This window comes from Panthera pardus, unplaced genomic scaffold, assembly GCF_024362965.1.
Source record: "Panthera pardus isolate Hobbes unplaced genomic scaffold, ASM2436296v1 HiC_scaffold_2, whole genome shotgun sequence".
Lineage (NCBI taxonomy): Eukaryota > Metazoa > Chordata > Mammalia > Carnivora > Felidae > Panthera > Panthera pardus.
This window is the reverse complement of record NW_026526765.1, coordinates 77,077,606-77,103,499: the sequence shown is the minus strand read 5'-3', so window position 1 is coordinate 77,103,499 and position 25,894 is coordinate 77,077,606. Positions and strand designations below refer to the sequence as shown.

General features: G+C 33.5%; 1 protein-coding gene across 1 annotated transcript in view; it reads right to left on the bottom strand.

The window, feature by feature from the left end:
• The window catches only part of ST8SIA4 (ST8 alpha-N-acetyl-neuraminide alpha-2,8-sialyltransferase 4), a 97,288-nt gene that overhangs the window by 67,986 nt on the left and 3,408 nt on the right, over positions 1-25,894 (bottom strand). The window contains exons 2-3 of the mRNA XM_019450623.2: positions 22,445-22,576; positions 12,392-12,649 (exon numbers count right to left, since the gene is read on the bottom strand). Coding sequence (XP_019306168.2) covers positions 12,392-12,649; positions 22,445-22,576 — 390 coding nt within the window. The remainder of the gene's footprint in view (positions 1-12,391; positions 12,650-22,444; positions 22,577-25,894) is intronic.

Below are 25,894 nucleotides of genomic sequence, written 5' to 3'. Positions count from 1 at the left end.
ATATATATATTAAATGGAAAGGCTAAGACTTGAAATCAGATCTATCTGATTTAAAGATTTATCTCATTGATGAAGGTGTTAACTCTCTTGAGAGAAAAGGTCTTCAGTTTCCCCCTCATTTATCTGGCCTTAGGATATTTTGGGATACTTTTTGCACACACTAAATAGATATTAAAATAAAGGAATTTCTAGGGTTCCTGGGTGGCTCGGTCAGTTAATCATCTGACTATATCTTGGCTCAGGTCATGATCTTGCAGTTGACCAGTATGAGCCCTGCATTGGCTCTGCACTGACAGTGTGGAGCCTGCTTGGGATTCTCTCTCCCCCTCTCTCTCTCTGCCTCTCCCCCAATTGCTCGCTCTCTCTCTCTCTCTCTCTCAAAATAATTTAAAGGGCCACCTGGGTGGCTCAGTAGGTGAAGCATCTGACTTCCACTCAGGTCATGATCTCATTGTTTGTGGGTTCGAGCCCCACATCAGTCTCCATGCTGACAGCTCAGAGACTGGAGTCTGCTTCGGATTCTGTCTCCCTCTCTCTCTGCCCCTCCCCTGCTCACACTCTGTCTCTCTGTCTCTCTCTCCCTCTCTATCTCAAAAATAAACATTAAAAAAATTTAGAAAAGGGAATGCCCCACAAAATGGTCCATAGATCATAACTGGAGAAACTGCTCAACACTATAAATTCAGATTGGTGTTTCTTTTGTATTTCTGTGATTTTTTAAATTGTTCTTCCCACCTTATTGAGATATAGTTGGCATATAATATTGTGTAGGTTGAAGGTATACAACATGATGATTATATAAATACAAATATATGTGTGTGTGTGTGTATATATATATATATATATATATTAATAACTGCCAAAACAAAGATTATTAAAATATCCATCATCTCACATAGTTACCATTTCGTGTGTGTGAGGTTTTATTTGTTGTTGGATTTGTTTTGTTAGCCTACTTTGAAGAATGGCTGGTGCCTTGTGGAAATATCAGACATTAAAACGGCATTCCTCATTCTTTTTTTTTCATGATAAGTTATCAAAATTTGAAATTTACCCTAATAAAAACAATCTGTCACTGGTTTTCATGTCTCAGAGTAAACATACAACTGAAGACCTCTTGATCTAGTACAGCACAAACTGTTATTTCTAATTAAAAAATATAAGTGTTTCCAATCTTAATTTAAAAATAAAATATTAAGCTTTGAGTAGGAGAGAAAAAAGCTCTATTGTTGCTTCCTTCCCTTACTGTGTGTACTCAGGAAAGTCACTCAAACTCTTTTTTTCCCTATGGAAAAACAGTTTGTCAACCTAAGCCTAAGTAACTCAGAGGAACCAATAGGAATCAGTTTAGTTTCTTCAAGATTCATTTTTTGTCATCCAAAAAAATGTCACATTTTAAAACATAGCACATTCATATTTATTATCATTTTCCTTTCCATTTAGTATACAGTCCATATCATTCCTTTATTTTTTTAATTTGCCTTCCACTCTAGCTCCACTGTCACTATCTTATTTTGCCCTCATTATCTCTACCTTTTAGACTTAGTCGTATCATTTTTATCCCTCTCTAATTTATCTATTACCTAGAAATCTTCCTGTAATTTAAACTGGCCACGTCATTCCTCTACTGAGTGGCTTTACAGACTACCTGCAAAATGAAGTCCAAGCTCCTTAGCAAGGCACCAGGGACCCTGTGTTACCTGTCTCTCAGCCTCCTTCTCCAGCCTCACCTGCTTCCATTGACCCATACAAACTTCTATTCTAGCATGCTGAAACGCCCCCACAGGACTGGAAATGCCACTTTCTTCCACACTCAGGTCCCTCTGTGCATAATGGATCCAGTTGGGACTTGGTCTCACTCTCCTTTCTCTCCTTTCTATATTAACCTTCTCAGTCAACTCAAGTGCTACTTCCCTCAGGAAATCATCCTTGACCATCAGCTTATGTCTCCTCTCTGCCTCACCACAAGTGCTTACTTCTCTGTATAACTCTCATAAAGCAATGCACACATTTTTGGTCATTACTTTATTTCCTACACTGGACTGTAATCACCTCAAACTTAGAGACTTACTCCCCATTTTTGTATCTCCACTTCCTGTTAAGTAGGCAGATAAAAAAATGAAGGTGTTAATGAATAAATTATAAGAAAGATCAAAGCTATGCTATGCATCACTTGAAACAATAGGTGCTGAAAGTTTGTATTTGATTTTGGAGTAGATATTTTGGGCCTATGTCTATTACAGATGAGTTTGCTAGTTGAAAAATAATAAATACTTTAAACCCAAAACTGAAGCCATATTTTGAAAATCTATAGAAGGACTGATCAACTGTCCATTTGCTAATGCTCAACTCATATCAGGAAATGATAATCTCCACAACAGTTTATATTAATATGAATTATATCAACTTTCTCTGTCCTATGAGTTGGATTTAATCACATTTTGCCTCCTCTAGTAACTTCCTTATTCAGTTCTCTTCCTGTTTTTATCTTTGATTTATTTATTATCATGGTCCTTTAATCTGTAAATATGCTATGCTTATATACCTCAAAGTATATCCCACTTCTGCTTACAACAACAATAAAACCCACACAAGAAAAAACAAACCAACAAACTCTAAGGAACTTTCTTGAACTACAGGATGCTATGTAAATCCTTAATAGGGTATAATGATCCTTCATCTTATAAGCCCAACATACCTGGACAATTTCCTCTTCCACATTGTTTCTCATTTTGAACCTAATAGTTCAATGGTCCCAAAAACCTCTACCTAACCGAAGATCATGGAAAGTATTTGTCTTTATGCTTACTGGTCTCTTTGCCTTAGATTCCTGTTTTCCACTTGTGGAACGACAAATCATCTAGATGTACCATGATTGACTTATGCTTTTTTTCATGCATACATGTTATACAATTCCTTGATACTCAAGCAATTGTTTATGTTTGGATAGATTCCTACAACTGCAAATAGTAAATAAAGGAATACACTATTTGTAAGTTTTGGTAGACATTATCAAGCTGATTTTTTCAAGTAATTGTATCAATTTATGTACTTGAAAGCATTTCACAGGAGTTCCAGTATCAACACAACTTCACACTGAATATGAAGAGTTTTAAAAGTCCTTGCCAGACTGATAGATGAAAAATTGTATCTGTTTATAATAATGTGTTTTTAGAAAATGGGCTATGCATTGTAAGTCAAATTTCTAAAACTTAAAATAGTTAATCATTGTCATTTCCATTAAAAAAATGATCTCTTCTAGATAAAGTCTTTTTATCCAAGGAATGATGTCGTTAGGAAAAAAAAAAAAAAGTCAGACTTTCACCTCAGATCACAATCCACAATGAAGTCCATATTTGGTTTTATGTTAAATTTTAAAATTCATAAATGATTATATAAAATGGAAATTCTGCTCTCTACCCAGAACATGAATTGTATGATTAAATCAATAGAAATCATAAAGATAATTAGTTTTGTAAAAACTATAAAATTTCAAGATCAAAAATATGAATAAAATATTAAGTAAAAATATGATAGGAAATATATGGAGTAAATATTGCATATGCAATGGAACTATCCCTAAAATATAAAATATAAAGTGGTTATTTTAATCAAAAAGAAGGTTTTAAAGTTTATTTATTTTTGAGAGAGAGAGACAGAGACAGAGCATGAGTGGGGAGGGGCAGAGAGAGAGGGAGACAGAATCTGAAGTAGGCTCCAGGCTCTGAGCTGGAGTAAATTATGTGCTGTCAGCATAGAGTCCAATGTGAGGCTTCAACACACGAACCACCAAATCATGACCCAAGCCAAAGTCGGACTCTTAACTGACTAAGTCACCCAGGCACTCCTGATAAAAAAAAAAAAAAAAGTTTTTAAGTCTTTCCAATGCCTTGGACCTGACTCATTACCAGAAACTTAGCTGTTTGCAGTTAACACATTTGAGTTAAGGACAAACATATTCTCTGTGAAGGTGGAGGGGAAAGAATTAAGGCCATTTTCATGAACATTGAGAAAAGCAGAAATATTTTTCTCTCCCAGAAAAGAGTCTATTTTGCTGTAAGAGTTACATGCATAGAAGGGCAAGAGGATGATTTAAAGTTTGCCATAAATTACCCACTAGTGGAGAATCAAGAACTGACTAGGTTATGAAAATGCATTGTATCAGTCAAGGGGAATAAATTCCTCCATCTTGTTCTTTTTTAAAGACATATTATCCCTTCCTTTAGGAAACTAGATCATCATAAAGTAAAACATTTTTATCTGATTGCCTCAGTTTCCTGAAGAAATATGTATCTTCACTACAATTATTTCTAATATTATGTACTCAGATTTTATAGGTGCTCCTATCTAAGAAGTGTTCCTGTCTGTGTCTTTGCCTTTCATATTTATGTTATTCAGTGTCAACTATATACATATTTGATGAATTTGGAGAAAGTTTATCTTCCTGTATATATCAGACAATGAGAATTTGCATTTCTAGTCAATGTCCATGTCTATTGGGAAATGCACTGACAAATTTAATTTTCAACTACAACACTTAAACATGATGTGTTTTAGTATCATTCATCATTAATTATTTTTATAGTTTATGCATTTCTTTACTATATTTCCCAGCTGACACTATAAAAACACTTTGAAATGATAGGCATATATTATTATTATCACTGAACAGTGGAAAAATTAGACATTTGTTTAATATTATGCTTCTATTAGCAGGAACCCAGCTTTTTGACATCTAGGATATTTCACTATACTATCCTTCATATTTCTGTATTTTCTTCTTAATTGTAAGTGTTTCAATGACTTTTACTTATATATGACTCCTCTTAACATACTAATTTTGAAATCCAGTGTTGTATGAGCTCTAAGACAACAATACATGAACACAAACTGTATTTTTCTTAAGTCCTACATTAATTCTTTCATTCAATAAATATATAGCATATACTTCAGTATATCAATTTTGGTGCTAGATCGTGAAGATACAGGCTAAATAAATTAGACATATTGGGAGTTCCAGCTTACCTAGAGCTTAGTGTCTACATATACTGAGATGTCCAATACATCTCAAACCTTAAAGCACATAAGAACCACCTGAGCACTGTGACCAAATGCACATTCTGACTCAACAGGTCTGCTGCAAATTCTGAAATTCTGTATTTCTAACACGCTTCCAGGTAATGACAGCATTGGTAGTTCAGAAGTACAATTTGAACAGCAAGGATTTACTTATATAAATATGTATGTATAAATATATGTAGGTAGGTAGGTAGATAGGTAGATAGATAGGTAGATAGATAGATAGATAGATAGATAGATAATTTTAACTGACCTCTCATTGCTGATTTTATATTTTAAGGAAAAAAATGAACCAAGAGGAAATTAGGAGAGAGTTGGTTGAGCACGTCAGGAACCAAGGATGATGATTAACAAAGGAGAAACTGAGCAAATACAAGATAGTTGTCTAGACTGGAGGGAAGATGGGGGCAGTATAAAATGGAGAATAAAGAGGTACAAGGAAAGGAATAAATAAACAAAATTAAATTTGAAATTCCAACGAGCCCGAACAGAACAAAAGGTGTTTTACAGCCCTCAGTTAACCATTTCTTAATCACTTCACTCTTACTTGCTATTCCTAGCATCTCTGTTTAAGCACAGTGAAGAGCAGCATATGATGGTCAAAAATATCAGTTGCTGTTTGCAACTGTTAATTTACTCCTCTCTCAGAGTCTTCCACATGATGTCAAAGTGGTACAGAGCAGACCATATTTATTTTATCAGACTGGACACAGTCTCCCTTCTATAAAAACCCAGTAGGGACAGGTTGCCTGACATTTCCTTCAATCCCCAGATATTGAAGGAAAAGGAAAGAATACACCAGCGCTTTCCCACACCTAGGTGAGGTGAGAAGAATAGGGTAGATGGACTGAGGATTTGTTCTCCACCATCTCTCAGTATCAATATTAAGAATTATTTGAAATTTCTGTTGTCATCAGAAAACTACTAAGTTCATGAAATTCTTGAGTAAAGACAAATATTAGAATGTACTGTTTTGTAAGTTCACAGGGGTGTAAATTATGTGAAAAACTTAAAAAAATAACTGAAGGAAAATTTAAAAGCACTTTAAATATTGCAAAATCCAAAGCAATTTTCACCACTAAATAGTTATATACTTTAAAATATACAATGTTATAATAATTTTACAACTACATGAAGTTAAAAAAAAAGACAGATTGTGTAAAAGTAGCTTTATAAACCTGTTTTCCTTTGCCTATGATGATATAAAATGATACATACTGTCTTCTAATTCTTGAAATTCTTGAAATTTTACAGCATACTTTTAGATATGTATGTGTGGAATGAACGGGGCAGAGATTTTGTAGAGGCAATTCTATCACTCTGTGGGCTCTGTGAGTAGGTAAATTGTAATACCTTAAGTAAAGATAAATACTTTATACAATGATCTCAGCTTCTAAATTAAAAAAACAAAAGCATAGAAAGCATATACCTTCTTTCAATATCATCTACAATGAACTCGGCTTGTACTCCTGAATTCTATACTGGGCAATGGTTTTCCTGTGCAGTGTTGATTCTCTCTCCAATATTTAGCATATGTCAGGCCACCCAAAGAAAAAATATAAAAAATTAATATCAATAGGATAATTTATTTAATGCTTACCAGTTTTTTAAACTTAATGATGAAGGTTCTAGTGATATCATTATTCTTCTTCATGTGATATTAAAGAGCTATCAAAATTAAATTTGGCTCAGAGAAAGTACTATTAGGATTGTTCCATAGATTGTACATAAAGTCTAAAAGTGGGTCCAACTACCTTACAGTATAACTATAGTAGAAGTCACCATGCCCTTTAGACTGAGTTGAATATTGTTCCATATCTTGTGAAAGTGATTGAGTCTATTGAAGGCTTGGTTATTTCTATAAGTTGTGTAGCTCTTTGGTATGTTCTGTTTAGTGTATGTTGGGCTGTGAGACAGTTTGTGGCACTATACTAATGCCTTGTAATGCTCTATGATATCTTCTTATAATGTATTGTATGTGATATCTAAAGGTTAGTCACCTATCTAGAATTCTTATGGAATATTTCAATATATCAAAGACTTCACATAAAATTCTGAGTTTGAACAGTCTCATTCAGTATAGGAAGCATACCTTATTCTCTTTCAAATATGTTGTATTGTTCTGCACAACTTGAACTAATGGAGCTGACCACAGACAAATATTTTAAATTTACCATGTGTGTTTAGAGATGTCTCATTTCAGGGATTATTTCTGACCCCACACAGAAGGAATGCAAGAAGGAATGTATAGGTAATCATTTCTATAACTGTGCTCCACTCAAGACTGGCCTGAGTGGCATGGTTGGCCACAACAGGTTTGTTGTATGAATAAACTAATGTAGTAAGTTACTGATACTTTTTTTTTTTTTTTTAATTTTTTTTTTAACATTTATTTATTTTGAGACAGAGAGAGACAGAGCATGAACGGGGGAGGGGCAGAGAGAGAGGGAGACACAGAACCGGAAGCAGGCTCCAGGATCTGAGCCATCAGCCCAGAGCCCGACGTGGGGCTCGAACTCACAGAACGTGAGATTGTGACCTGAGCCGAAGTCGGCCCCTTAACCGACTGAGCCACCCAGGCGCCCCAAGTTACTGATACTTTTGAGAAAATAATTACAGTTTACTTTTTAACACATTTTCATTTTACATGACAATTAGCATCATACCAAACACATATGTTCGATGAGTAGAATTATAGTTAATGTGGCACCTGGATGGAGAATTTTAGAGAATTATTTGTGGAAACCTCTAAATTTACTGGTTCTATAAATACTGGTACAAAGGAGTGTTTCACAATTTTAAAATCACATATATTTTTCCTTCTTTTGTCTACAGACATCTTTTAAAATGATGTTAGCAGTGTAACAGTAGCCCACTGAATATTTGGAATGTCTTTTTATTAATTAATAAAACAAAGCTATCATTAAGCCTAAAATTATACTTCTCTTCACTTAAAAATGCCATAGATATAGATTTTATTTGAAGAGAAGAAGAGTTATCCCAGACAGGAAAAGAAAATATTGGAGATAAAATCATACATCCCATAGAATTCTTTTGTATAGATCCTGGTCTGTGCCAACTCTATGGATGCAGAGGCACATAAGAGAAAGTCATAGTTTCTTATGGTTTCAAGATAACAAATCCAGAGTATTCAAAATGCTTAGATCTGAAGAAGTAGATGTAATGAATAATATTAAAATATTTCCTTTCCTGCCATTTGTGACAACGTGGATTGAAATTGAAGGTATTATACTAAGTGAAATAAGAGAAACACAAATACTGTATGATATCATTTATATGTGGAATCTGTTATTTAAGTGCATTTTCCTGTTACTTAAGTACATGTAAATATGAGACATAGATTTTATACATAAATTCCATATCTAGTCAGGCATTAGGGAATCCAAACTAGGCTTTAATTGATTTTCCTTTTTTTTTTTTTACTTGAAGCATCACAAAGACCAGGGCTTTTACTTTGTGTAATATCCCACTGAAACCATCATTTAATTTAATTAGTTAAGTGATGATACAAACTTCCACTAAGGGAGTATTTTGGGGTTTTTTTGTTTGTTTGTTTGTTTGTTTTTGTTTTTGTTTAAGGGAATATTTCTTTTAAGACAAGAAAGGCATGACAATGTGTGTGTCTTTGTATTTATGTACAACTACCACTATACGGGCAAACATACAAATGGTCACTTTTCACAGGCTAATTTTAAAATACTTATGTGAGGTATTAAAAATAACATTTTCTGGGGTACCTGGGTGGCTCAGGTCGGTTGAGCGGCTGACTTTGGCTCAGGTCATGATCTCATGGGTGCTGGGTTCGAGCTCCACATCGGGCTCTGTGCTGACCGCTCAGAGCCTGGAGCCTGCTTTGGATGCTGTGTCTCCCTCTCTCTCTGCCCCTCCCCAACTTGCGCTCTACCTCTGTCTCTCAAAAATGAATACACGTTAAAAAATAATAATAATAAAATAAAATAATAAAAAATAATATTCTCCAAAATTATACTTCACAGGTCAATGATGCCACGTGTATGCACCATATACCCTCCTCCCCCCAATAGGACAACAGCTTAGAACAAGAGATTCCTGTTGCCATATAATAATACACTTATACATCATTAAACAAAAAAAAGCATTTTATTTCTTTAAAGTCTTTCTGAAAAAAACTAAAAGTGAAGCTTAAAATTTAATTAATGTCAACTGAAGATTTTATCTAAAAATAATATTTGGTTTATAAAGCTTGAGGTTAAGTTGAACATAATACTTCTATGTATGTGATCTTTGAGGAGTCACTGAACTAATCAGTGCCCTCTGCAAGCAGACCAGGCATAATTTATCTCTCTCTTAACAAACTTACTAACAGGAAAAGTGGGAAACAAATAAACAACCTGGGAACACAGGCTATGCATGCAATCAAATGACCAACACCATCTGTAGATATGCAGATATATGTGCAGTAGGTATCTAGGAAGGTGAGATATTTGAAAGATTCTAAAGATTGTTACCAAAATTTGTAACAACTTCAACCAGCTTGATATGGATAGAAAACTAATTCAAGGAATGAGTCTCCCATTGAGTTTTAAAGCAAAAGTCCTTTGTGGTATTCTAGAGTAAAAGAAACATATGTACAGTAAAAAAAAAAAAAAAAAAGACACACATACTCAGAGAAGGAAAAGGTATTTGGCACATAGATGATGTGGCAGAACTCCATGAGAAAGGCAAGAGCTTTAGGAAAGATTGAAGTTTGGTTTAGTGATATGTCATTGAAAACTATTGCGTCCATGAGACTCAAAGGAATGAATTCTCCAAACAGCTATTATTACACAACCAAGATTGTTTTCCTGCAGAGATTATTTCTTTCCAATCATAAGTGGACTTTGGCTAAAGTTTTCCTTATAAAACCAGAAACCTAATCCAGGGCTGCATTGCCCTAGTACATACTATTATCTAGAATATTCCAACTTCTATTTTTGGAAACTAGTAAAAACTTCGGGGTAGGAGAAGAAAATAAAAATAATTATAGTGATAATTTTCATGCCTTCATTAAGATCATTATCCTATTTTTTTTACACTTCTTGGTAACTCCATAACACAGTTATAAGCTTATAGAATTGGTCATTATTTTGCTCTTGTAAAATAAGTTTTAAAAATAAAATAGCGGGGCACCTGGGCAGCTCAGTTGGTTAAGCATCTGACTCTTGAATTCAACTCAGGTCATGATCTCAGGGTCCTGAGATTGAGCCCCACATCAGGCTCCATGCTGAGAGTGGAGCCTGCTTAAGATTCTCTCTCTCTCTCTCTCTCTCTCTCTCTCGCTCTCGCTCTCGCTCTCACTCTTTCTCTCTCCCTGTGCCTCTCTCTCTCTCAAAAATAAATATATAAATAAATAAATATTAAAATAATCATAGCTCAGAAAAGTATAATTAACCTCATGAAGTTCTGTTCCTAAAATCACTCCCCCATTTGCAAATGCTCAAAACCAATAAGTGACTTGCAACAAGGAGATAATAAAGTTCTGGAGATACAATGCACAGCACCATGATTATAGTGAACAATACTGTACTATAGACTTCAAAGTTGCTAGAATACTCAATCATTTTCACTATAAGAAAGAAGTGGCAATTATATGAACTGGCAGAGGTGTTAAGACAACAGTCTTAATTTCAATCAAAGGTGAGGCTGAACCTAATAAGTTATATAGATCCCAGTGCTAAAGCTTAGAGGGATGTAAGAACAAGGATTTCAGTCACAGGTGATCCTGTATTCCTCCAGTATTAACCAAACTTGAAAATTCTTCTCTTTACATTGCAACAATTTCCACTTATGCTATAAATCTTTATTTCTTTATTATTCCTGTCCTCTGATTTTCAGTCTCTTTAGAAATTCTAGAAGCCTTAGTTTCTTCTTCACAACCATACTTCACACAGACTTCAGTGGTTGTAGCTCATTACCTCCACTTCCAATTTAAATTTCCCCTTTTCTTTCCCAATTTAAATTTCCAGTTTTTCTTTCCCTTATTAAATTTTTTTTTACCTCCTCTTTGGATACATTTTTGTTTGTATATCTACATGTTGACAGAGTTTTTTCTCCCCCTCAATCCAATCAATCTTTGACCATGCATCCAATTGAGAAAAAGTAAGATAATAAAGTAAAATGTTTGTAGTTCTATTCATTGTTATGAAATGTATTCACCTGATAGTGTGCTATTATGATTTTTCATGGCCATTATTACTTTATGAAAACATTGCTGCCAATTTATGATTAATATTTATATAATTATATTTATTTTTAAGGCTATATTTCAAAGAAATATCTATACTTTTATCTTTCAAAATCTATACTTTTACAGGCTGACTTCCAGCATAACTTTAGGTTTTCAACATAGAAAATTGGTATGCTTTCCTATGTTGACATTGAGCTATTTCATATTTAAACATACATACTTCATTCATTCAGAAAATTTTTTCTGAACAACTAAAACAAGCCAACAAATATGTTCAGATGCATGAATTGGAAATTAAAAACCAGTACCTATGATGTCATCACAATCCCATTTCTATGGCTGTTTGTTTCACCTAAGGTTAACCAAACACATGACTCATCAAACATCTGCTCACCATCAATGAAAAACAGGGATGTTTAATTATGTGAGAAAACTCAAAAACTAAAGCATACTAACATACACAAATATATAGAGTACTGTAATGAAGGCAATTTGGTGAAAGATATCAAATGTAACCTTGCTTATGTACTTTTTGAAAATTTGCTTTATAAACTTGTTATGTTCTTAGAATCTGCTAAATAATTGTCATTATAAGTGTAAAATTGCTTACATCTATTACATCATTACATAGATGTTCATAATCTTTATGAATAAATAAATATAATTTCTTATATATAAAAAGGATTATAAAATTAACGACTAATTAACCAATAATTAACTATTATTTATATTAGTGAATTAATTAATTAACATTAAATTAATTGATATCAAGGAAAATGATTAACAAAAGTCAGTTTCTGTGTATTAAATCTAATAAAATCGTCAACTGGCAAAAAAAAAAGCTGGTGTGACACTGCTACAATAAGATCACCTTTTCTTTCAATGACGCAATAATTTTAACTTCATTTTCCAGGGTAAATGTAAATTTGGAAACTATGCAGAAAAACAAAGCATACATAAATATTTGTTTGATTTTTCAATAATCCTTAATATTGATACTAGACTTACACTCTTCTGTCAGTTTTCTATTCCTTAGTAAAACATCTTTGAAGAAATTACAATCTTTAGGAACAAAAGAAAGCTCACCTTATTACAAAGTTGTGACTGTCAATCTCCTTTCCACATTCACTATCAAGCAGAATGCCAGAATTTCCAACAACTGCACAGGTCTTAAATCTGCGATTTTTCATTGGTGACACTTCAGGTAGGAGGCTGTGAAGATCCTGAGAAATATTTAGTGTCCGACGCCTGTCGAGTACATAGTGTATGACATCACCAGGCTTAAAACTGCTCTTGACCACTGAGACATCTCGTTCTGCATCTAGGAAACGAAGAATGTTCTTCCTATATGTCAAATACAAAGTCTTCCATTAATAACAACATAGCCGAGAACTGGTGATATGCACAAAGTAACGGGTAATAAAATATAAATTGGTAAATTACTAATCTTAAATTGTCAGGTGGTAATTAAAACAACCAAATAAGTGAATTCTATTGAAATTGAATTTGTCCTTAAAAAATCATTTGCACATACATTCTCAATGATTTGTCAAATAAATATAGTATACACATCTATTTATAGAGTGAAAAAAGGTCCCCATCTATCAAAAGATATAGAAAAAATAATTTATTCTGCTGCAGGCACTCTGGAAAACAAAAGGGAGTTTCCTCAGAAAGTTAAAAGTACAACTACCCTATAATCCAGCAATTGCACAACTAGGTTTTACCTAAAGGATACAAAAATACTAATTTGAAGGGACACATGTACCCCAATGTCTATAGCATCATTATCAACAATAGCCAAATTATGGAAAGAGCCCAAATGTCCCTCAATTGATGAATGGATAACAAAGATGTGGCACTTATATGCAGTGGAATATTACTCAGCCATCAAAAAGAATGAAATCTTGCCATTGGCAACAATGTGGTTGGAGCTACAGTGTATTATGCTAAGCGAAGCAAGTCAGTCAAAGAAAGACAAATACCGTATGATTTCACTCATATGTGGAATTTAAGAAACAAAACAGATGAACATGGGGGGATGGAAACAAGAAAAGAGGGAGGTAAACCATACGAGGCTCTTTTTTAACTATAGAAAACAAACTGAGGGTTGCTGGAATAAAGGTAGGTGGGGGATTGGCTAAATGGGTGATGGGTATTAAGGAGGCCACTTGTTGGGATGAGTACTGGGTGTTACATGTAAGTGATAAATCACTAAATTCTACTCCTGAAACCTATATTACACTATATGTTAACTAGAATTTAAATAAAAATTTGAAAAAGGCCAAAAAGAAAATTTTATTAAATAAAACAAAAATGCTGTGACTTGACTTTGCCTAACTACATATTCTGCTAGCTTTAGTTAATTTTCTATAGTCATATTGTTTTGTTTTGTGTTCTGTAGTTAAGGTAAATAGAAATAACTTAAAATGGTTTGGAATTATACCTTACTTAACTGTATTAAAAGAATTAAACTTCCCAATAAAAGTATACATTAACTCAAATCATGTATATATTATAATTATTTGTAGAAGGGTTAAAACTACACTGTATGAAAGTTTTCTTTCAAGAATCCAGGAAGAAAGATGGGTACATTAGAGGAAAAAAAATGGATAGATAAAATAACTCACTATGCATGGCAGAGATAGCTAATAGTTCCTTAGTGATCTTCCTTGCTATCTTGCTTTTAGTATTTGAATTTTCTAAGTTTTGCTCAGGCATAAGAATCCTCAGCTAAAACATTTCCAAGTTTACAAACCCAAGCGCAGATGGGTTTGGTCATGCGAGTTAGTTTTCTTACATGGGATATGGGTGGATCATGTGCGTGGCTATACAAGAGAGAAATAAAATCTCAACTTGTTTGATCCACTGTATTTTAAGGTTTCTCTTTTGTATTATGGAAGCTTAGCCTATTCCATACCAAATAAAGAAATTTATAACAGATTCAAAGGTGCTGTATAAACAAATATGTATATCCTAAGTTAGACGATAAAAAAATAAAGGTATAGCTGGCTTTTGATATAATCAAAACTCTTATCTGCAGTAACCTGGGAGTTATATCCTATATATAATAAGCCTGTTGCTCTTGGAAAAATGGTTAAAAAGTGTTTCATGTTGTTTTATGTTGGTTGCTCCTTTTAGGAAGGCACTAAGACAAAGTCAGCCAAGTGGCAAGTTGAGATGGAAATGGCAATGACCTGTATGTAAACTGTGTGAGTTTGGTAATTGGGACCTCCAAAATGTTTCAAATACCCCAATTATCAAAAGACACAACTATAAATCAGAGCCATCCCAGGAGCAAGAGTCATTGCCTTCCCACCAAATTTATAGATTCAAATGACTTGGGAGGGAAATTGAGGGAAAGGATGGTGAAGCTAGAATAATTAGAGGAGAGTCAGAGGCTGAACTGTTCAGAAGAAATCTCTGGGTGTGGTTATTTATACAAGGAATTAACTATAAGGAAATGGCCCAGGAGTCTAGCATGTTTTTGAGGGAATTTTATTTCTAAAGAAATGATAAGCCTGCCTACAGACGTCTGAGATCACTTAATCCTCAAGCTACCAAACATATACCAGCCAGAAGCAATCTGAGAAACTCTCTCCAAGATTGGAAGTTGGATATAATTTACTGAAGTGCTCTTATTATAAGCTTGTATTCTCAGAGTGCTAAAAACAATGCCATTATTATAACATTTAAGATATGACAGACATGTTTTCCTTTAGTGCTGTTACGGTTTAAGCTCTAACACATTTGTAAATTTTATTACTGAGCACAATGTGACCTCCTCCCACTACTCAACCAAAAGGGCAATTCTCCATATCACACTTACAAGCCAGAAGCATGAATAGCAAGGAGGGATGAAAAATAACTAACTCAAATCTTCCTTTTTGTTTTACTTTGGTTTGCTTTAAATAGGTGCCAGTTTAATGTCTTATTAGAAAACCAGTTGACTGAAAACTTTGGCCAGGTTTGATACACAAGGGATATAACCATTAATTCTCTGGAAAAGAAAATATTTTTTGAATTTTTGCTCCAATCAGAATATCAGGTTCATAATTAGAATTTATACAGGAAAAACCTTTATAAATGCCCTATAAATGAAATTTAAAAATTAATAAAAATGCTATCAAGCACCATAACAGTTCATCTTAACTAAGTACAGATTATATGTGAAGACAATTGCTAGTGAAATCAGCAACTATAGGGTATATGAATTACAGAAAATTAAGAAGTCTTTCATTATGTTAAGAACATATAATTCTTCACAAAAGTTAACTATCACCAAGAACAGCAATCCATAGAAACTTTTGTACATACTTACTGACATTTGTTTGTTTAGAGAAAAGTTTTAGTAATGCCTGACACCTGTATTTCAAAAAAAAATTCTCATTTCCTGTGAAAATGACAAGGCTGGCTCTAAAATAAAAACTGCACGGATGTGGTCAAATCACCAAACTAGATTATCATTTTCCTTTGAACATAATTTAAAGGGGATGTTGTAGATATGTGAAGATGTAACTCACAAGTGGTGAAGTGTTTCAAATGTGAAGTAAATAGACCAGAGAACAAGATTTGAAAGAAGACTCTTTAACTGGGAAATCCAAAAAGCAAAATCCCTTTACTCAAGAAAAAGTTACCACTTACGTTCTTGTCAACTGATGGGGACTTTCCAATTAACAGCACCGTTGCTGTGTTATAGAGACTTCGCAGCAAAATGTTTTATTCTTTCTTTTTTTTTTCAGGGCACAAAGCTACTGTATTTGGACACAGTTTGCTACATACACAGAAAAGCTCAATACGCGTTTCCAGCCAGCCCAACCCTGAGCACTGCACAATATTTTAAACACAGGTCTTTTACATTCCTCAGTATAATAGAACATCTTTAATTTGTTCACTTTTAGGGAAAATTGATATTAAAAACGAATAATAAGAGTTCAGAGAAATTTCAAAATATAACACATTGTCTAACACTTGAGATACATGACATAATTATTAAATGCAGATAATACTATGTGTTCTTCCAATGCTCTTGTATAGGCTGAACAATTGTTTATTTTGTTAGTATAGTATTTGTCTTTTTATTCATTTTATTTTTTTAATGTTTATTTATTTATTTTCTTTTTCTTAATGTTTATTTATTTTTGAGAGAGAGAGAGGGAGAGGAAGGAAGTGAGGGGCAGAGAGAGAATCTGAAGCAGGCTCTGCACTGTCAGTACAGACCCTGACACGGAGGCTGAAAACCATGAATTGTGAGATGTGACCTGAGCCAAAGTACAATCTGAGTGAGCCAAAGTACAACACTTAACAGACTGAGTTACCCAGGCGCCCCATGTTTACTTATTTATTTTGAAAGAGAGAGACAGAGCATGCACACAAGGCACAGAGAGAGAGAGAGAGGGAAGACAGAATCCCAAGCAGTCTCCGTGCTAACAGCACAGAGCCCAATGTGGGGATCGAACTCACTAACCGTGAGATCATGAACCAACCCGAAATCAAGAGTGGGAGGTAAACGACTGAGCCACCCAGGTGTCCTTATTTGCTTTTTTTAAACTGGGAAAAGGGGGAAAGGAAACCTTGAATGTCTGCAGTATGTCCTTTTTCTAATATTGAACTAAACTTTTCTATTTTAGGGCTTACATCTATGCATGGAACATTATTTTAGCTCAGAATCCTGGTGTAGGATCCAAGAAAAATTGAAAATAATTATTATGAGTGAATAATATCGTGACTTCAATGCTTAATAACTTCTTTTTTTTTGCAAACAGTATGGAAAGGTTATGTTTTTCTCCCTAGCACGCTATAGGCATTTTTTTTTTTAGATTATAGATGTAATGGACTATAAAAAGTTCTGTAGATTTGCTAAATCTAGTTGTTATTCAGACTGTAAATCTCTGAAAAAAAAGAAAAAAACTAATGCCTAAGTATAATTAACTAAATGCCATTGGAAGCATGAAAAATTCTTATGCTGAACTGAAACAACACTTTATCACCAAGAACATACATGCTTTTGCTCAGATAATTGACATGCATGAAAACAGCAGATTCAACAAAATGATTTCAGCAGGAGAGAGACAAATTATTCCTAATACTTTTTCTTAATATGCGGTCAAGTTATTACCAGATACTTAAAACAAGGGGTCATGTTTTCTGCATGTGACTGAATAGAGCAACAACAGAAAAGATTCCTGACAGGTCTTCAACTGTCGTTTTGTGGCCATAATGTAACTTTTGAAGCAAAAACCTAAATTCAGTAACTGTTTTGATGATAAAGATAACTGAAGGAGTCTGAAAATATGTTTCACTTTCAGTGAGACTAAAAATCTTAGTCATAAAGATTATGTTTTGTTAGGCAATCCTGGTTTAAACTGAAAGGCTGGTTGAGACTGTTAAACTGACAGGAATAGATTCTATACAGAAACTTTTCAACTGAATTTTCAACTAGAACTTCCCTTTCAACAACACACATCACTTGAAATAGCAGCTGCAGAGTTCCAGAGAGTTAATTTACTAAACATTGTTTTCACTTGTGTAATGTTAAATATAGCTAACCTATCACCAGGTGCCACTCTTTCTTCTCTGTAGGTTTCTTGTCAACAACAAGCATACTGTGCTGTGGCAACTAAAATTTAATCTAAATGACACTGTTGACTCCATCAGAGATTATTGTTAAGACGAATCTTACAGCTGGAACACATCACAAGTTGAGAAGCAAATTAGGTTATAAAAAGAATCAGTTTTTGTAAACTTTTGACTTTAACCAAAAATCACTGAATTGAATCAATTGTTACTAATGTGGTTTATTAAAAAAAATAAAAGGCTAAGAAATGCCAAGTGTTTCATTATGCCTACAAAAATGCAGAGAGAACACACAAATTTTTGTCTCAAAGATTATTTTCACAAGGCAATGTTTTTCAAAGCACTGAAAGAACATAATTAGCTTGTTATAGGACTTCTGAGCTTAGGGTCCCAACTGATACAGAAAGATATTCTAGCATCAAAGAAAAATCCTCCAGAGCCAGGCAAAATTGTCTCAAAATGCTTGAAGAAAAGCATTTTTTTAGCTTAATTTACACCTCAGATGGTCATTTGATTATTTGGCACAGCATTTAGCAATATGAATTAATACTATATTTTATTATTTTGGAGCAAAAGAACCCTCCACTATGTGTATTCCATAAAGACTACATTTTTAGTATGAAAATAGAGTCCCCCCCCAACAAATTGTTTTAATAATAAGAGATCTGGTACCAGTTGGACAGAACTAGCTTTGAAGTTTGAGCAACAAACAAGCTGTGTGACCCAAAATGTGCTCCTCTGGTTACTTACTGAACAAAGTATGTAGAAGAATTTTATGTGGACTTTGCTCTAAAGTAAATGAATGCATGCAATAGTGAATTATTTTTGATAGGTAAGCATATATAAATGTGCAATTATGTTTAGTTAACCTGCAAACTTGACCTTTTTAAAAACCTTGATGTCTGACAATGCTAAGAGTTGAAAATATTATTTCAAACTAATCATGATGTTTTTAATCTTTCCCGATAAGTTGCTGACCTTGTACCTCTCTATATGTCCACATTTGGTATTGTAATTCTTTAGGTTTCTATTCAACCTATGAAAAATGAGGGGAAAAAAAACAACCCAAAGATGTAAAAAATGGTCAAGTCATCAGTGTCAGACACGATCAAATAATCTCTCAGTACAATGTTTATGGATTTACTCACAAACACCTGATGTATCTTAAATGTATCATTTCTTGGCTTACGCTAACAAAGAACAAACAACTACCAATGAAATCAAGTCCTTAACCAAAGTAATTATTTTAAATGTGAAATTAGCTGTGGAATGTATAAACTCTTCTAAATACTGATGAATTTTCAAAGTACAATGAAGGTGGAGCCATCTCTCTTAGAAAACTCCCCAGAGGTACAGTTGTTTGATGAACATATATAAATCAATTCTTAATGTGCTTATGAAAGTAGCAGAATATATATATATATATATATGGCTGGAAAAATTAGTAATAAGAAAGAAAATCATGTCTACTAATGTAGGGAAAAACAATTTATCTTTAGTGACTGCTTCACATGTTAATGCAAATAGATAAATAATTTATTAGGAATGTCACAAGAGCATTATAAATGTAATGAGATTTTTAAAGTTAGAAAGATTTGTAAGCATGGTTTAATCATGTAAGATCAAAAATGATTAGTTGTAATATCCTAATCAAAACTTCAAAGTAGAATTTTAAAAACACTTGTAAAATATGTCCATACCCACTCACAGACACCAAGTAATATGGTTCTTCATAAATGTTATACATGCAGGGAAGAAATAAAGAAATTTAATAATCCAAAATAGTTTATGGTTAGTTTCTTGTACAACTTAAGAAAAACAAAACTCAGCTAACAACCAGACATTTTCATAGTCTGAATTTTTTATTACAGGTGTCAAATTGATTAATACTCACTAGTTACTGCTACTATAGTCAATTTTAATTTTTATGAACTGTTTGCATGTTGTACAATAATGGTTTTACAGATTATTTCCTTGTAAGGAAGTGACAACTTTGTATGTATTATTCAATATTTGCTCAATGTTTTATTGTTTACTTCTTTATCTGTTACGGAGAATCATATGAAAAGAGTACTAACATTTCATACATATTATCATCTGTTATAACTGAAAACAGATTAATCGCCTTCAAAGATATGAACACAATCTTCATTAAACTGTAAAATTATAATAATGAATTTCTTCACTCAATTTATGGTTAATACCCTTAGTTTGAATATCTTAAAAATGGCAAAATGTATCTCTTTATCCTCATGGGGATCTATAGTATTCATTTTTGTATAGATACTAGAAAGGCATGGCCACATATATTAATTAAACTATTGCTAATTACTTATTGAATTTACTTATTAGACTTTACCTTATCTGATATGTTATTTAGCATACTTAGATACATTAAACTATTAAAATTTCTTATTTTACTTTACTTTCTTCCACTACTTTTCTTTTCTTTTTTTTTAATTTTTTTTTTAACGTTTATTTATTTTTGAGACAGAGAGAGACAGAGCATGAACAGGGGAGGGGCAGAGAGAGAGGGAGACACAGAATCTGAAACAGGCTCCAGGCTCTGAGCTGTCAGCACAGACCCCGACGCGCGGCTCGAACTCAGGGACCGCGAAATCATGACCTGAGCTGAAGTCAGACGCCCAACCGACCAAGCCACCCAGGCGCCCCTCCACTACTTTTCTTTACTTGATCTGTATATCCTTACCTAATTGGCCCCCTTCTTGCCCAATCTTTCAGTTTGAGAGTTCTTTTTGGGACACCTATAGATTAAATATTTCCTTTTTAAATCACCCATATTTCTGTTTTCCCAATCTACTTCCAAGAAGTAGTAATCCTTATTCTGTTCTAAACTAAAACACACCTGTATTTACGACCCTATGTAGTCCCATATTCTGTTGCTTTTTCCTCATATAATTATCCTTTTCAGGGTTTTTAATTTAAATGTGTGTATAGGGGTGTGAGATAGTGAGGAAGATACTAGATATGTATCAATAAAGAAATGAACCCCAGGTGTAAAAATGTTGAACTGCAGAGATCATGGCTACAGTCGGCCTCAGAAACTAGTTCTCAGGAGGAATACAGGCCCAGTCATCCAGTTTTTCCTTTTCTCAAGAGTATATGAAAATCTGTGCTTTTATAAGGAATCTCCTAATTTTAATATTGGTTTTGAGGGTTTTTATTTATACAGTTGAAATAAATCTTGCTTGCTGACCATATTCTACCCAGAAGACACCAACTTATAAACTGTCATCAGATTCTACTCATCTCCTCATTCTTATTATCTGCCCACAAATATACAAAACTTCCCCTAAACTAAAAGCAACCAAGCATACACTATTTGATATTGCCATGATTTCATTTCTGTTTCCCTCTCCTTATACTTCCAAAGCTTCAAGCAAAGTAGTCTAATGATTCCTACATTTCCCTGGCACCCATCTTTTAAAGAAATTTCCAGACAATCTTCCAAGTATATTTCAACATGTAGTGTCTTTGCTACAACTCATTTTAAGAATTGTTATGCATACTCTACAGATGAGTGTAGTAGACTCTTCCTTCAAGTTGGTCATAATCTATATTATATGTTGGTATGATCCAAGAAGCAAGTAGATAGAAACCCAACAAACAGATCAATGGCTTATCCTCTTAACCACTAACCTAGTCTTACAAAATCTGTGCAGGAATATCCAATCATTGAATAATTAGCATTTTGCCAATATAAAAATGCAATTATTTTATCATGTAAAGGATATTTCTTTGAAACTTTTAAAACGAGTTTGATTTACTGAAATGCTCTGATTTAAACATACCAACCAATATAGCTATGTAGTTGTAAAGACACATGATCTGCTTGCTTCCTCCATGCTTAGGAAGGTCTGGCCCTAAACTTCTTATTAGTTATAGGATTATACTAGAAGAAAATAAGATATAATAGATATATGCAGGCACTGAGATTGATTTCATGAGCTTGTTTCAGGTAAAATGCCAAAATCTTATAAAGAATAAAAAGTAAAGAATAAACCAGTACTCTAGAAAATGTACTTTCTGACTTTTGCCAATTTAGGATATAATCATTGAGACTCTTATTACAGGGGCTCACATAGAAATATCTATTCATAGGGTAAAGCAAATTTACTTATAATAGTCAGCAAAATAGGAATTGAATAGGCTGTCCTTTCATCCAGTGTGCAAAAACACAAGATAGGGAAAAACTTATAAGGAAGTTAAAGGTAGGTTTCAAAATATATGTCCACCCTGACTAATAGAATAAAAAAAAGAAAAGCCTATTAAATATTAGTATTCTGTTGAATATTTTATTCCATTAAAATAGAGACAGTATATTCAAAACTCACACATTCATCCTTAAATTTCTGACTGCATAATGATTTCAGTTTTATGGCTTCATATCCTTCATTGATCAACATTAAGTAGAGCTGGTTCACTCTTTTATTAAAGTATTCATACTTAAACTATAAATCAAGCATTCAATATAAGTTTGCCAAGCCCAATGTATTCAAGAACATGATGTGAAATTTATTATGGCTTATTAAAGAAACCCACCTTATTTCCAGCACCAAAGAGGAATTGATTTTCCAACCTTCTACAGAGTGCTGGAAGATTGAAGAGCCAGCCTTTCGAATGATTTTATCAGAACTATTGACAAGTGATCGACTCAAACACAGTTCACCATCTCTGAAACAAAACAAAAATGCCAGTTATGTGAAAGTTAGAAACATTTTATCTAAGCAGCATAATACATAATTTGACTTAGATTACTGGTAACAAATTGTCGATACAACTTTTTTCTACATGTTAGAAATATGACATTGCTGAATGGTACTACAAGAATTAAGAGAATATGACTTTATCAGGGTAATCATTTACACTTATTCTTTTTGAAATAAAAACAGTTTGCCTATAAAGTCTTTTGTGGTGTTTAAAGAAAAAAAAATCCGTTTCAAACTCTGTCACCCCTCCCTGTTGTGTTTAGACAATAGAAACAGGAAGTTTGGCCAATTCTCCTGCATCTGTATAATTGTGACTCTCAAGATTGTAATTTTGTTTCCACAGAAGGCCTACAGACACAATGGAAAGAAATTTTTTTGGGGGTAAGAAGACCTTGGAATACCAGGTGATCTGGACATGTTGGTGATTCTTTCACTTGCTAGCCTATATGTCCTTGGACAATATTCTCTTTCTAGGCCACAGCGGCCTTGCTTGATCTTGAAAATTGCAATAACATTATCTAATATGCAATGAATTTGTGACAGTGGGAGTCTGTATGTGAAAGTAACTTATAAAGCATTATTGACGTGCTAATTTCTAAAATTACATTGAGTCTCAAATCATCTCAACAATGAGACACTTTCCTGATAATTGTTGGTGGTAGGGAGACAGGGATTATAATAAGGAGAAAGAAAACTTATTCACTAGCCATTTTTACTGGTACTTTCTATTACATTATACACACATGTACACACACACACACACACACACACACACACACACACACAAAACAACTGTGCTACCCATTTCGGTCAATATTGTCAGGCAAGTACATAATGTGGCACGGTCGGTGCTGGTGGTAGTGCTGATAGTGACAGATACCCGTGAAAGTATTTGTGTCATTAGAACAGTTAAAACAGAACCAGTTTATTGTTCAAAAGACTATTTTCATGGCACTTTATAGCAGCTATAAACTGAGACTCAGAGAAACAAAATCCTACCTGTTTATTGTATAGCCCTTTCAGTATCTGCATTCATTTCTTTACATGTTACCTTTTACTTTTTTTTAGATCTCAAAAATATAGTTAAAAAGTTAGGTGATTATTTGTTCAGTCAAAAAGTGTAAATCTGTATTTATTAGTAGGCAATCCTCTCCCACTATCAATGGAAACATTGCCTGTGTAACAGCTATTAGATGAATTCTGTAATTAGAGGCTTATAGTTTGGTATTTTGGTTTGCATTCTTTTTTAAACATGTAGTTCCAGTCTGAAGTAACTCAAAGTATCACATGCATCTACTCCCTGTGAAATTTAGAATTCTATAAAAATCAATATTTTAAACTATGCTGCTGATGAAAATGATGCACTTGCATGCCTATTCTTAGCTAACAATAATCATTTTATAGAGGTCATTTAAGATACTAGGAAATAGGGGTGACTGGGTGGCTTAGCTGGTTAAGCATCTGAGTCTTGGTTTTGGCTCAGGTCATGATCTCACAGTTCGTGGGATTAAGTCCACATTGGGCTCTGTGCTGATGGTGTGGAGCTGCTTGGGATTCTCTATCTTTGCCTCTCCCCCTCTTGCTCTCTGTCTCTCTCAAAATAAATAAATAAACTTTAAAAAAATTTAAAAAGATGCTAGGAAACATGGGGTGCAATTTACTACTCAAAGGCCCAGAAGTCAATTTTTATGTTATATGTTTAACGATAATAACTGTATTTGAATGAGAATATGGATATATACAGAAGTTAACCTTCACACTTTAGGAAGTATACTTTCAAGAATATGGGCACAAACTCTCACCATTTTTAAGGCTACGGATTTTTTGCCACTCTTTCTCTCATTAACTGGCTTGTTAATATCATCTTTTTCTAACCAGAGATTGCTATAATTATAACAATTGTTTTTACCCCCGATAAACCTTCATAGAAGTAAAAATATATAAATGGGTAGGCATTTTTAAATATCTGTGGAAGATTGTTTCATTGACATGTAGCTAAAGGTACATTTTGCATGGCAAAATAATTGCTGTGATATACCTAGTTGTATGGAGTCTTTTTCAGAACCTGTAGGATTAAAAAAAAGTAATTTAAAAGTTTAAATCAGTTTTATACTAATGAAATACAACCACATTGCTCTGCTCTTTGAATAGTTTTCATTGAACTGGTGATAAGCCAAAATTCAGCTTTATTCCTGGAAAGAACTTTAAATGAAAATAGCTACAACCAGTCCCACTTCTTGAGGTCGATGGAATTTCTGTGTAAGAAGCCTAGGCTTAGTGCAATCTGAGGCTCTGGAGCAAATCTCTTTGTACAAAGTTAGATGGGTCCCAAGGGATGTTTCATTTGTGACCTTGGTAGTATTCTGTCTTAAAAAGGCTTTTCCTTCAATGCAAGGCATGAAGGATGTTGCTACCCTCTACTAGTGTTTCATTCCAGATCAAACATGATTACTAAACAGCACACTGAAAATATCTTTTGCATAGGGCTATGTTCAGGAAGATTCAACATATACCTCTAAAGAGAAAAATCACAAAACACATTAAGGAAATAATGCAGCATAAAGCAACAGATATTATAAAGTATTCCTGCTTATATTGAGCTAAGAAAAACCTACTTACAAGATCGTCTGTATGAAAGTAGTAATGGAAACTGATCATTAGTTATGTCACCAGTTTTTACAAATATTTTTCTCTTCAAAATATGAGTTGCCAGGCATCCCTACAACTTATTCTATTAACTCTGCAGTATATGACAAATATGATTAATTTTTTTGTTTTTTGAGATTAGGTCCCAAAAGACCTTCATTCAACCCTACTGAAAAGTCCTCATAACTTGGCCTTGGAGTAAATGTGCTCCCCACAGATTAGGTTAAATGTCCTCCTTAATACAAAATTATAAAAGTCATTCAAAAGAAAAGAACTTACACAAAAGTAAGCCTGAATAAAAACAGCAGGCAATTTTGTGTTTTCATTCCCTAAGTATCAAACAACTAAAAATAAAGATGAGATGTACTACCTTACCTACTGCTTAAGGTTTTAGTAGAATTCCAAATAAAGCATGTAAAGTGCAGATTCTGGGTTTCTTGATTTATTAGTGTGTTCTACCCTAGAACTAACTGGAACCAACTTTGCTGACAATGGTAAATATTCTATGAATGCTTATTTCCACTGTCAATATTATCATGTTTCATTATTAATATGGGTGGGCGATCATTTAGTGAGACAGTCTAACATACATGGGCCAAAAGGAAATCTCTAGATGATAAGAAAATTAAGTTAGTGT